At 34.7% G+C, this 15,322-nt stretch overlaps 1 protein-coding gene across 1 annotated transcript; it reads right to left on the bottom strand.

The window, feature by feature from the left end:
- Positions 1 to 2,461: 2,461 nt before the first annotated feature.
- LOC145814738 (serine/threonine-protein phosphatase 7 long form homolog) lies at positions 2,462 to 15,146 on the bottom strand. Its single transcript, XM_082911744.1, has 6 exons — positions 14,937 to 15,146; positions 7,405 to 7,539; positions 3,967 to 4,048; positions 3,383 to 3,777; positions 3,097 to 3,303; positions 2,462 to 3,009 (listed from the first exon to the last, which is right to left on the bottom strand). The coding sequence occupies exons 1-6, from the start codon at positions 15,144 to 15,146 to the stop codon at positions 2,551 to 2,553; spliced, it is 1,488 nt and encodes a 495-aa protein (XP_082767870.1). The 3' UTR covers positions 2,462 to 2,550.
- Between the last annotated feature and the right edge of the window lie 176 nt (positions 15,147 to 15,322).

Below are 15,322 nucleotides of genomic sequence, written 5' to 3'. Positions count from 1 at the left end.
AGGGTGAGACGCGAAGACCACCGCGGAGTAGGCCAAGAAGACAAAGGTCACAGCGAGAGCTCCTAAAATAAATTTTCTCAACATTTTTGTAATAATACTTAATACATAATATACGAAGTCAGTACTTTACAAAATACTCATACGGGCATGAAAACAACATAACTGAAGTTGCAAATGTAATAATTTTCAGTTACATAGGTAGTACAAACATAATTCTCCCACAAAAATACATTATGGACACCATGAACTGAACACACATTACATACATCCTGGACACTCTTAACTGAACACACAATACATAAACATAACAGTTAGATAGACAAACACCTAATTCATGACATAATATTGCATATTAATAGCCGTAACATTTGACAGACACAATACATAAACATAAACTTAAACATAAACATAACATAACATAACAGTTATACTTACTCTAACACAGACATTACATATTAATGCAAGTTGTTATATTGCCGAAGTGTAAACATTAACACCTAATTCGCGCTTAAATCGGCAGGTGGCTCAGAGTCTGAACAATCCGAAAGCTCAGCGTCAGAGACAAGTTCAGGATCCTCCATGATAGCCTTGATAGCCGCAACATTTGGTTCTGTTTTGTTCTTCTGGGCATCCTTCTTAAGTATGAGTAGCTGCATATCGCGGGCCAATCTACGACCCATTTGAGAAATCTCACGTTGTAGTGTTTGACATAGTCGATCAACATTATCAGGATCTTCCTTTTGGATCTCAACAGAACGTGCTTTTGGCACCTTCAATCGTCTTTCCCGACATAATCTTTCGTTTTGCACTCGCTCTATAAATAGTGCGGGCCACTTAAGAAGTCTAGCCTTTGCATAACCATATCCTGTTTGATTTTCTGATGGATCCTCCACCAAACCACATGGATCTCGATAGTACTTGGGCATGACAAAATGTCGCTTCCCAAACCTATCATGATAAGCACAAAAGGCATCCAAGAAAGGAAATGGTGTTTCATCTTCAGCATCGCCACTTCCCCTTCCCCCTCCTCGTCGTGAACTTTCACCCCTTTGCAAGTTCCTACCACCTCTGCGACTCCCACTCCCTCCTATGAACCATGTAGCCATGCTAATGGATGATGCACACCAGTACTACGCCTGGAGCATGGATGTTATGTATGAATCTGATATTGAGATGTCAGATGACGATGATAATGAATGAAATTGTTTGGATGAACGCCCAGGGCATTTCTGTAATGCATGCAATTTGTAATGCTTATCCATGACTTATCAATGAAGCGAGATATTTCAATTATTTTTAGCCTTGAACAAACATATTTTTTATAGCTTCTTTACACGTTTTGTTCAAACCAAATGCGTTTGTAATTTATGTTCTCCTAAATTACGGATAATGAGAGAGGGGTAGAGATGTGAAAGAGATTTGTGTGATTCATCAATATAAATAAGAATAAAAAATTATGAAATTATAATTGCGAATAAATAAGTATGACACTTACATCAGCTGTACAAGTTTGACACATACAAACAAAAAAAAGAAAAAAAAAACCTATATAGTCCATATCGCAACCGCTAATGCCCTAACCTGCCCCCAGTCCCACAACCCCGACCGTGGATCTCCCTCCTCGATCTCCTACGGTAGACTCTCTGAATATCTGGCACTCTCTCCCCTGCATGCGGCCCTCCACTGACTGCCTGTGGAGCCTGTGAGTGTGAGTGTGACCCCCCCTCTCCTGCATCTGATGCCCCTGATCCTGCCTGTGCCTGTAGATCAGATACTGCTGTGAGCTGTGAAACTCCCACTCCTTCGTCTGGTGCAACTGTATCACGATCTGCAGCTGGACCTCGACCTCTGCCTCTGCCCGCACCCCGACCTCGGCCGCGACGTCCCCCACGACCATAACCTCTCCCTCACGCTCTGGGGGGGGCTCAATATGGGCCTCATCATCAATGTGGGAGATGTCAGTGAGAACTGCATCATGTGTACTCCTGGGCGCGGTCGAAGTAGTCCCCATAAAAGCAGGTGGTAACTGGGTGGGTGGGGTAACAACATCATGCATGAACCGGGGCGCGGTCGAAGTACTCCCCAGAAAAGTAGGCTGTAACTAGGTGGGTGGGGTAATAACATCATGCATGAAGCGGGGCGGTGACCAATCAGGGTCAGGGTCAACATGCTGGGTAAGATGTACATGTGGGGAATATGGAGAAATGTATGGGGTATCATGTGGTGGGGTGACTGAAGTCGAAGGACCTGCTGTGGCTGGCGCTGAACTGGGAGGCACTGACGTGGATGGGACTGATGTGTCAGGAGCAGCTGCTGCACTGTGTACACCGTAGTCCCCAAAATGCAGACGATCTACCCGATGGGCATGCTGGATCCCCTTGTACAATTACTCTCTGATCTCTACAAGGGCCTGCAGACCAAGCTGTCCATCACATCTGAAAATGGCGTTCTCAGCCAAGTGATATGACCTCCCAACTCGAACCACCTGGAAAAAAAATCAGATATATTAGGCTATAGTTGACTGAAAATAATCAATTATGATATTAACAATTATCGGACATATAGTACGATACTCACCAATGCCTCGAGAGAAGGCCCAACTCCCTGATATCCGGCCTCTGACAGGTGGCTCGGATTACCGACAAGTAGGTGTGTATGTCGCCGATACCACAACATGTAAGGGTCGGGAGAGGGGAGGACCCCATCGCTCCAGTCAGCCTGTACAATAGTGTCGCGACGGGCATCCCACAACTGTATGTATCGCATATGATGCAGACTCCAGTCAGTGCTGGCTCGGCCACGTTTATCCGTCGCATGTAACCGCCACTCGGTGTCACACCGATCCGGTATGGCCTGGACCCGACCAAACTGTCGAAGGACACGATCAGGGAGATGCAACTCAACCACGTCAAAACAAATGAGTGGTACTCTCGCCATCCATATATCCTCACCTAGGCGGCAGTAGTCTGGGAGCGTCTGGAGGACATCAGCATAAGGCTGCCAGATAAACTACAATAACGACAAGTCTATTAAAAATCGCTCATAAACATATACAGTCCATATGACAATTAAAATTTAGGTATTTAAATTTGATACCTCGCCGTCTATCATCCGGTCAAGCTGGTCTCTATACACGACCACTACGTGGGTCGATACGACCTCGTGGCTCATGTCAACCCTCCACCGGCCACCTCGAGGTCCGGCCGGCATCTGCATGTCTCCCTGCCCGATGGGAACCTCACCAGGAGCAACTAGTTGCCGCCTAAACGGGGCAATGCGAATCAATCTCTCCCACGCCCAAATCTGCAATAGTTTGAATGCAATTACAATACTGATATATGCCATACAATATGAATTGACATGTAATAAAATTCTTAATAACCTGTAGCAAGACAAGGGGTCCTCCGATCTGAGTCACACCCACCTGAGTGGCTCGACATAACATCCTATACAAGCATGCCAAAGCCGCGGCGCCCCAGCTGTACTGGCCGATGACGTCAATGTCTCTCAACAGTGGCAAATACATCAGCTTGAGCAGGTTCTGTGACTTATCAGGGAGAAGTACCCCCCCAATAAGCCACAGAATATATGCTCGCGCATGCTGCTGTACTAACTCATCTGCAGCATGATCTGGAAAATCGCCCTGAAAATGCTCCGACAGCCACCTCACCCTCACTCTACCTGCCTGTAAGTCTGCAGGTGTAGGTGCTACTCCCAATAGCTCAGCACATAGCGCTATCCACTGCTCCGTCGTCAATGATGGGTCAAGTCCAGTAACTGCTCACCCATCAATCCGTAGACCGTATAGGACAGATACATCCTGCAATGTGACGGTGGCCTCACCGGTCGGGAAATGAAATGTATGAGTCTCTGTGCGCCATCTCTCGACGAGAGCAGTAATGAGTGGGTGGTCCAGTCTGATATGGCCTATACGATATACACCATAGAATCCCGCGCGTAGTATACACTGCAAGACTCTATGGTCCAATGGACGATCCCACAGGCCGGAATCTCCCCGTCGGCATGCCACCACGGTGCGTGACTGGTCCTGCATAACAGAATGAGTATTTTAAATTATAGCATTATCAAGGAAATCAAAAACAAAATGCAGTGTATTTTCATTGTACGCGTAAAGTCCAACAAACGTTATTGCATACCAGGTCCTCCCATATACTGTCAGCCCGATGTGGATGACTCAAAAGGGGGACCTCATCAGGTAGATGTGCCATGAAGCTTGTACAGTTGAAAAACAAATACATTTTGAAAAACTGTATTGGTGAGCATGTAATTTAACTATATCAATTAAGCTCAAATTATTATGTACATGACGACTTGGAAAATAAATGTGGTCGATTATTTTAAAAGTATAAATTTGTGTGTCATTAACATGGAAGCAATTAACTAAAATCAGAATTTTGCATATTATGTGCCATTAAATATGATAAGCAATTCAACATAACCTATCGTTATTTATGCTTCGAACTAATATAAAAATCTTTTACAAAGTCATTTTACGATCTCAGTTACATAAGCTTAATAATGACCAATAACATGTGGATAGTTTTTGTATGTCAATATTTACAAAAAAATGGAATGATCATTTTTTTTTCAAAACTTAATTATTGATTTTGGCATATTTGACATAACCTCATTATTGATTTTGACATATTTGACAAAACTTCGTTACATTTATGGCATATTCGACAACTTCATTATTGATTTTGTAATTTTTGTATTGCAATAAAGTATAAAATTTGTAAATTACGTACATGTAATTCATAAATTCTAAATGTACAAAATGCTTTAATCAATCGAAATATTAAAATCTTAAAATGAAAGAAGAACTATGTGATTTTAAATAAAATTCTGTAATAAACATTTTCAATGAAGTAGAGAATAAAAACTATGATAGTTGTAAATTTTGTCAAGCAAATAAAACAATTACAATATATAAAGAATTAAACAATAGAAATGATCTATTACAAATAAAAAATGTTCTATTAAATGTATGACCCCGTTTACAAATAATGAATTACAAAAGAAAAGAAAATGATCTATTACAAATAAAGAATTACAAAAAGATCTATTACAATATGTAAGTATTGCATAGTCTTCATTGACTAAGTCGCGCCGGACATGTTCGCCTGTCATGACCTGTCTGCTGGCACTCACTGCAACGAGCGGTCAAACGCCTATCTGATATGTCCATCTCATTCGGAATACGAGACATAGATGCACGACCCCGTTTCACTTGTCGCAGACGCAGTACATTAGGCATTAAAGTCCACTGCGGATCAGCCCAATAATCTTGATGCGATATTGGATTGAATTTAGTTTCCCAAACCCTCATGTATACAGGAAGCCTATATACTAGATTAACGTACTCGAATGGATTGTCACCGCATTCAGACATTACAGCGAGCATATGAGAACATGGATAGTGTCGTATCTCATATTTCCCACAACTGCACGTGGGTTGATTCATCCGCACAATTTGTGTATTGCGACCTCGTCCATGGCGAAAAGATGTTTGCACCTCAAACACGCGGCGTGGCCTATAAAAAAATTGTAATAGAAACTAATGAAGTTCATGTTTTTAGGTGTAGTTAAATTGACAACATAATAACAATAATTTAATTTATATTACAAACTAACCTATCATATGATATCAACTTGAAAGTATTTGCCCTTGCGATGCCATCCTCAATAGTTTTTTGCATCTCTCTAGGGTATTGGAACTCATTTCGTACATCTAGTTCAGCTTGGGCTCCCATCTCGTCAAAATATTTTACAAGCCGCCAAAATGTAAATTCAACCATAGCTGAGATAGGTAAGTTCCTTGCACATTTCAAGACGCTATTGAAGCACTCTGCATTATTGCTAGTCAATACCCCCCACCGATGTCCACCGTCATACGAAAGGGCCCAGTCCTCAGGATTCATCTTGTAAACCCAAGTGATGGCTTCTTGGTCAATAGCCTGTATTTGTTGTAAGTAACCATTACACTTTCGTCGTTGATGAGCACTTCCTGCTTTCCATAGAAGTTGTTTCAGCTCCTTATTTCTGAACGTAGTGTTAAAGTTACTACAAACATGTCGAAGGCAGTGCCGATGATATCCAACAAATTGGAGCGAGGGATTCAACCAATGCCGCCTCACAACAGCTAAAATACTCTCAGCTCGATCGGATATCAAAGTCACTCCCTGTCGGTCCATGACAATATGTTCCTTGATATTTGAAATGAAGAACGACCAAGACTCCAAACTCTCCTTGTCGACAACAGCAAATGCAAGCGGTAGTACTTTGCCATTGGCGGTGACAATCGTTGCTACAAGCAACACACCAGTGTATTTCCCGTATAAGAATGTACCATCTATGGTTATAACAGGCTTACAATGTCTGAATCCATCGATGACGGGTTTGAAAGACCAAAAAACAAAGTGGAAGACGGGCATAATGGTTGTATTTCCGGTATATCTATGCTTCCATTGCACGATGGTGCCAGGATTAGATGTTTGTAATGCATACATGAATTTAGGCAACATCATATATGATTCATCCCAATCTCCGAATACCATTCTAATTGCCTTTGTCCTTGCATGCCACGCCTTCTTGTAATGTATAGTATAGTTCATGGACTTTTTTATGTCTTCGATGACATTCTTAATGGGCATATCAGGTTCGTTCTGCATACAACAATACCTATGAGTCAGATTATTTTGGTGTGAACACTTTAAAGACACAATTTTGGTGTGAACACTTTAAATAAACAATGTGTATATAAATGTAAACATTTATTTTGTATACTCACCGCAACTTGTCCCAAAAGATGAGAAGCAATGTAACTGGAGCTAATATTTGTGTGGTCCCTGTTCATTCGTGGGTATAAACAATGGTGAGGACCCCTATACTACTTTATTTCAAAAAGCCCATGTCTCCTACTAAGAGATGCACGCAACCACCATCTACAGTCGTGCTTGCAAGCACACACCCAAACGTCTCGCTTGGAGGTTACGACTTTATACTCTCGATTATTTGTTGCATGGTACAATTTCACAGCATGTACGAGTTGCTTCTTATCAACGAAAACCATCCCTTTGTCCAACTCTGGATTTTCAGCATTCCAGATTCGGTTACGGGGAACGACATCGCGGTTACTAATGTCAAAATCACCACCCATGTGAATGTTTTCATAGAAAAGGATTTCAGGTCTAGGTGGAATGGGGGCATTCTGAATATCAACGGAAGCGTCGACATCATCTTCTTCATCATCATCATCATCTGATCCGCCCAATAAATTTTCTTCATCACACATTTCATTCTCATCATTGTCTAGGGCGACATCAGGACCGTACATGTCACTGTCAGCAAACTGCACAGAATTAACCGTTTCAGCCATATTACCAGCAACTTCAACTGGAGTCGTATGATGGCTATAGGTGGGCACATCTTGGGTGTTATTGTGAAATTCAGTCTCGTATCCACCATGTGAACTTGATTCTCCACCATGGCCATGAAATGTCTGTTGTGTGTAGCCAGCTGCATAACATTCATTTGATTCATACATAGGAGACTGAAATGCTGTCGTGTCAACCCCATGTGTCAGCAATGTAGTGAACGGATGCGAATCTATCTGTGTTATATTCGAAAGATTCTGTACAACCTCTTTCTGAATGTACACTTCCAAACAATTTGGTGGTTCGAAATTTCCACCGATACTTAAAACGGTGTTCAACGCCTCATCGTCATTTATCCGTAATATTTTGTATTTACTGGTTGCTTGCCACTGGCGATAAGGATATCTATATTTGAAGATCAATCGGACTGTTTCCCCGTAACTTGCGACCTTGGACATAAACATCTCCTCCAAATTGCCAAGTGTGGTGCCAAGTTGCACCCTATATATCCCTTTCGGCTCAGCATCATATGACACACCTTCATCGGGATCCCGAATTATGTTTCCCCCCCAGTAAAAGATAATTGGAACAGTTGCCATATACTTGCTTCAATGAAACAATAAATATTAAAATATCAACAATATACATTTATCGAATTGTACTTGTAAAATAAACATTAAAATTTGCAGAAGCCACAAATAAAAGCAACCCTCTAATTTTTTATCAATTTATATTTTCTAGGGTTGAAGGAACTGTAGAGGTGAAACATTAATTCAATTTGTATTTTGTCAACTATATATTTGTGTCTCAACTTGATTATTACTGTTTATTTTCTCATTTTTTTCAGTTATTTTTATTCATATAACAGAACAGCTGAGATTTCATCTATACGTGGAGTTATAGATTGTGTCTCATTTACTTCCTATGTGAAGACTCTTATCTTTTCAACGTGAATGTTCTTTGTTGTCATTGCTCTATTGTCTTAATCTAAAAAACACATAACAAGAAGTATACTTGTTGTCTTAATTCTTTCGAATTAGTGGCGAAAAATAAAATAGGTTGAGAGATATTTAGTAGAGGGTGACGCGATTGATTTGGACAATATAAAATACAGGGTGCAAACATTGAGAGAGATTTTTTTAACCTGGTGATGTAATTGTTCAGATTTATGGAAAATATAAGTTTATTTGATTTGCTCCAACTTGTGCCATTACGGACCTTAATGACAAAGTTATTTCCTATGTGAACTAGTAACCCTCGTCCATTTTGTACAGGGCATAGAGGCTTTCTTATAAAATTAAAACAAAAAACTGATTTTGGATCATTTTGGATCGTTCTGAAAAGTAAGAAAAAAATTAAATTTATTTACTCCTTTTTTTCTTACACATACAAAAACAAAAAAATAATTACAGAGATAATTTATAATGGCCAAAAATTAGAGATAATTAAATTGAAGTTGGTGGTTAAATGTATGGACTACATTTTGGATAGTTATCCATGTGAATCTATCGGGCCATCCGTACCAATTATTTGGTATTACAAAACACATGCTTACCCATCAAAGTGCCAATTTTTTTTTTCCCTTCTTACGTACGAAATTGCTATGGACTATTAATTAAAATAATTTATTACTCTTTTCATGCATATATTGTAACTACTCTAATAATGACTTCTAATTATACAAACATGAATAAACATTATTAAAACATAATGTTTAGATTTTCCTTTTCAATGGTAGTGGACAATCACAAAGTGAAAAAGGCGATAAATCAGTTCGTTCAATACCCATTTCAAAAACTTTTTCAAATTTTCTTCAGTTTTCTGAGAAAATTTTAATTTGTACTAGAATACTATTATATGTATTACAAATTCAGCTCATTAAATTTTTTAATCATATTTTGGCTGCCTGACCCCAAATATAGTGAAATAAACCAAACGAAATTAAACCATTTTTTTTTTTTAAATCAAATAGAGTCAAATTTAAATATTTTGAGAAACCAATAAAAATATTTCTTTTCAATAAAATAGAGTCAAAATTAAATATTTTGAGAAACCAATAAAAATATTTCTTTTCAATAAAATAGAGTCAAAATTAAATATTTTGAGAAACCAATAAAAATATTTCTTTTTAATAAAATAGAGTCAAAATTAAATATTTTGAGAAACCAATAAAAATATTTCTTTTTAATAAAATAGAGTCAAAATTAAATATTTCAGAGAACATGATCTTTTATTTGAGAGAACATGATCTTTTCATGGAGAGAAAATTAAATATTTTTTTAATCAAATACATTCAAAATTAAATATTTTTTTGTTTAATAATTATATTTTGTAGAAATTAGACATTAACAATTTCTGAACCATAATTTGATTCAAAAAATGTAGACATTTTGATTCACAAGCATAATTTCAAAATTCCAATTTCTGATTTCAAATTTCAAAATATAGACATTTCATAATTTCAATTCAACAATTCTCAATTACATGAATTTCGTAATATGACATTAACAATTACGAATTATATGAATTACAATTTTTACTAATTTTATTCTTAATTAAACAAAATTACTTTTAAAACCATAATTTGAAACCCTAATTTCCTTTTAATTCCTGTTAACAAGCAAAAAAAAAAAAAAAACTCACAAGCATCATTTCAAAATTCCATTTTCTGATTTCAAATTTCAAAATATAGACATTTCATAATTTCAAATCAACAATTCTCAAATACATGAATTTCATAATATGACATTAACAATTATCAATTATATGAATTTCGGATTTTTTAATCGCAATTCTTAATTAAAAAAAATTACTTTTAAAACCCTAATTTCCTTTTAATTCCTCTTCACAAGCAAAAAAAAAATAATTTCCAATTCAACAAATGTACGTTGGTTTATTCAATATTCAAAATATAGACATTTTGATTCACAAGCATAATTTCAAAATTCCAATTCCTGATTTCAAATTTAAAAATATAAACATTTCGTCATTTCAATTCTCAATTCTCAATTATATGAATTTCATAATATGACATTAACAATTATCAATTATATGAATTGATGATTTACGAATTTCATCATTCCAAATTTCAATTCTCAATTCTCAATTCTCATATTTATGATTTATTTAAAAAATTCAAAAAATTCAAAAAATTCCAAACCCGATTTATGATTCAAAAGCATAAAAATTCAAAAGCATTAGAACCCTTAATAATGTGAACCCTAAAATGACATCCTAATTTGAACAATCCTAATAATGTGAACAATCTGATATCGAACCCTAATTTCATCACCACAACCACACTGACAAAGCATAAACATTCATAACCATATTCAATTCACAAGCAACATCCAAAAATTCAAAAGCAAAAAAATTCCACAAATTCAAAACCATTCGCATTTCTGATTTCCAAACCCTGATTTCTGATTTCAAAAAATTCCAAACCCTAATTTCATAACCACAATGATAAAAACCCTAACACATTTAATAATTCACATGTAAAACCCTAACATTGACAGAAAAATACAACACATTTACAAACACAAAAACTAAATACATAAAATTAGGGTTAATGTCATACCACAGAGAGAGAGAGAGAGCAGAGACAGAGAGTGAGAGCAGAGACCGAGAGCAGAGAGCAGAGACCGAGAGCAGAGAGCGAGAGCGAGCTGAGATGAGCTGAGATGGAGGAGGGTGAGAGATGGAGAGGCTGAGAGATGGAGAGTGAGCTGAGAGCGAGATGGAGAGCAAGACCCGAAAAACCTAAGTCTGAAAAACGTATGCAAATGAGGGGGGGCTTCGTATATATGAGGGACGTTAAAAACGCTTATTGAAAAAGCGTTTTCATTTAAGTGAACTCGCTATTAGCAATAGCGTTTTTCTGGCAAAAAAATTTTGTGTAAAATCGCTATTAGCAATAGCGTTTTTTGGCAAAACAATTTTGTGTAAAAAGCGCTGTTCTTAACAGCGTTTTCCTTGGGAAAAAAATTAACCCTAGAAGCGCTATTTGTAACAGCGACTTCTTAATCAAAGTCGCTATTTGTAATAGCGATTTTCCTGTTCATCTACTTTTGCGCTCCTAACAGTAAAAGCGCGAATAGTAATGGCGCTTTAGCTTAGTTTTGGAATTCCGTCAGAAGTTGGCCTAGTTTTGGAAATACAATGTAAAAAAGGCTTATATTGGGAAAAGCCTCCCCCATACTCTATTCTCTAGAGTAACCATGCCGTTACGGGACCCACCCATGAAATCCTACGATGCATGAAAACTGGAGTGAGATAAGCAGATATAGGAACCAGTGCAAATAAATTTAACAGACTTGCAACATATTCCTAAGATGAGCTTGCTGTCTCTCCAGTTATAATAACTGCCTCTGGATAGCCAACCAATTTGTTTTTGAGTCTCTTCCATCTTTCAAGAAGCTTCAATGGATTCACATTGGTTTTTTTTATTTTTTATGTCTCATACTTAGTTGATTGTTATAGTTGTCTTGCTTATTTTGGTTAATTTGTGACTAGTATGGTTGTGTTTGGATTCCAAATTTAACAAGGGAAAGGTAAATAGAATACTTTTCATCTATGTTCCCAAATTTCCCTATCCTATTCCTTATACCTGTGCATCTCCAACCATTGGAGCAGTGGAGAAGGTAAATGTAAGAGAGAGTAGATTGATAATATTCTCAATTTTAATCATGAAAAAAATTGAGAAATTTTTCAAAACTAATTTGTTTTCACTTTTCAAAAAACACTTTTCAGAAAATTCTACTTTCTTATTTTTCGTTTTTTTTTTGTTTTTACTGATTTTTTTTAATATTTTAAGCATTTTTTTTACTTTTTAAACACACCTAACATAAATACACCTAAAAAGCAAAAAAAATCTTTTAAAAATTCACTAAATACCAAAAATACAAAAAAATACAAGAATTCAGTATATTTTTTATATTTTTATGTATTTATTAATTTTTTAAAATATTTTTTCACAAATTTTTTACTTTTTAGATATATCTAAGTAAGGTGCATCTAAAAAAGTAAAAAAAATGTTTAAAATTTAAAAAATATTCACTAAAAACAAAAAAACACGAAAACCAAAAAAGTCAATTTTCAAAAAACTTAATCCAGAAAACTCAAACCAAACACACTGAATAATATTCTCAGTTAATATTAGAAAAAAATTTGAGAAATTTCTTAGTTTTTATAATTATAAACTGAAATCATTCTTTGTTTTGAAATTGAGAACATTCTCAGTTTATAATATTCTTAATTTTTATTATGAAAAAAATTGAGAACATTTTCAGTTTTAAAATTGAGAACATTCTCAGTTTGGGAATTAAAAGGCAAAACGTCTTTTTACTTATAAATGAGACTTATTGGTTCAAAAACTTTTTGACAGGACCTAAGCTACCACCAAATATGTAAACATGACTTTTTGGTAATTAATCCTAAATTTTTTTAGTTTGAATTTTTAATTATTTTAATTTAATTAAAAAAGTTTTGTTTGTAATAAAATTTTAATTTTTTTAGGTTGATTTGATAATTGTGAGAGAAAAAATAAAATAATTATAATTTAAATATAATATTTTATCTTATTAACTAAATTAATGTATTTTATCGTTTAGTGGGATAATTTAATCCCAATCCATATGCCAAATTAGCCGTAAAAGAGATTTAGCTTGTTTCAAAGTGGGTAACAACATGACAATAGGGTTATAATAAAAGAGAAATACTTGGTCAACCAGAATAGAGGGAGCTCAGTTCAGCTCAGCTCGAATGACATAATCAGATAATCGCCCAAATGACTAGTCGAACAACCGACTTCACTATTGTCAACTATGATTGTCACCCCTGCGAACCGGTATCCTTCCAGATGACTCGCCAGATGACCTCTAAAATAACCTCCAGGATGATTAGCACACTCAAATTTGGACAATTCAAACCAGACCAAATTCGGTAGATATAGCATTACTGATAAATTTTTATTGAACTTTTTTCATATTTTAGTCAATTTTTTTATTTTATTTTACTTTGTAGATATATCAAGATTAACATCTAAAAAGTACAATTAAAATTAACTAAAATATTTATAAAAAAATGACTAAAAACAAATGAAAAATCCGAACAAAAATGCACACAGATTTTTATTCAAATTTTTATTTGTTTTCAGTAACTGTTTTAATAATCTAAGTCAATTTCTATTACTTTTTAGATACATCTAGATTAGGTGCAATTAGAAAGTACAAAAAAAAATTGACTAAAATATGAAGCAAAAAAATGGGAGAATTTAAAAAAAGTGGAGAGAATTTTTTTTCTCCCAACTACTGAAGGTACAAGATTTATTTGTATAATTGAATGTATAAATTACTTGTACCTTCATTATTTTGTAATTATTTCACACTTCACTTTTTTTTTTATATATTGAACATAAACAAAAATTCATTTAAAAATAATTTTTAAAAAATTAAACCAAACAGACAAGTAATTTACCATAAATTATCTGAATAATTTATTTTGTAAGGTTCTTTCTTGTATATCATTCATAAAAATTAAAAAAAAAATTAGATTATTCCGATAGTCGTTACATTTTTATTTGGGTGAATTACATTAATAGTCCCTATAGTTTGGGGCTTGTGTCACTTTGGTCCCTGACTTTTTAATTGTGACGCATTTGACCATGAATTTTGAATCTTGTTCCAAATAAGGACAATTGAAAAAATATAAACTAATTTGACAAAAATAAATGTCAAACAAATATTTTTGAATTTTTAAAAATTATTTCTACCCACTAAAAATAAAATTATGTAAAATTGATAAATCTTTTAAACATTTATTTTTTTTTACCAAATTAATTTTTATTATATGTTTGGATGATGATCATGTAAAATTAATTTTTAAAAATTAATCATGTAATTTTTATTAATTTTTATCAATTTTACATAATTTTATCATTGGTGGATAAAATTATATTTTTTTAAATTTAAAATATTTTTTTGACATTTATTTTTGTTAAATTAGTTTATATTTTATTAAATTGACGATTTTGCCTTTGAAATTAAACAATGGTATCTTCAATTGTCCTTATTTGAAATAAAATTTAAAATTCATGTTCAAATGTGTCACAATTGAAAAATCATGGACCAAAGTGATACGAGTCCCAAACTATAAGAACTGTTAATGTAATTTATCCTTTTTATTTGATCACATTTGCATTCAAAAATATAAATTGTCTAATATAAAAAATATAATTATCATTCAAATTTTTTTTTTTCCGAAACAAGATTCGTTAGCTCCACGGATTCAAACAATACCCTACGATTCAAATTTGGGAATTGAGAGAACCCTAACTCACAGTATCCATAGTAAGCCTCACAGATTCAAACAATAATCCACAATCCAGATCTTGGATTAGAAAATAGCCTAACCTAGTAATAACCCTCCTTTCTCTTTATTTATTCTTGATATAGGATTCTACAGGTTTTTATAAAATTCTCAAAACTTTATCTAAATTTCCCATTTACACTAAATCGAAAAAAATGAGCTATAACGTACTGTCAATTTTGATTCCTCAAGCAGAGAAACCAAAGACTTTGTGTTACGAGTCTTAAAATTGGATCTACAATTGATGAAGCACTTTTTAACCTCTTTTCCACCATTGAAGCACACAACCTTGTTAGGTTCTTGTGTAACTCCAGGACCAAAGGATTCAAAACCAATTTGAGAATTCTTACATGATGTCTGCAAAATGCTTTCATACTCCATGATATTCTCCTTATGAAAAATCATGGCAAACACATACTTATGAAAGAAATGAAACTATTCCCCCTTTCAATCAAAGACAGAGTATCTTTGTTCGCATTTTTTTTTTATTATAAAATTATGTTGTCACAACATTTTTAGATGGAATGTTTTCATGTTTTATTGAATTCTTTTGGAAT

Source organism: Camellia sinensis, chromosome 2 (assembly GCF_055761805.1).
Source record: "Camellia sinensis isolate YWXY chromosome 2, ASM5576180v1, whole genome shotgun sequence".
NCBI classification, from domain to species: domain Eukaryota; kingdom Viridiplantae; phylum Streptophyta; class Magnoliopsida; order Ericales; family Theaceae; genus Camellia; species Camellia sinensis.
The sequence above is the reverse complement of the archived record's forward strand: the minus strand, read 5'-3'. Positions and strand labels throughout refer to the sequence as shown.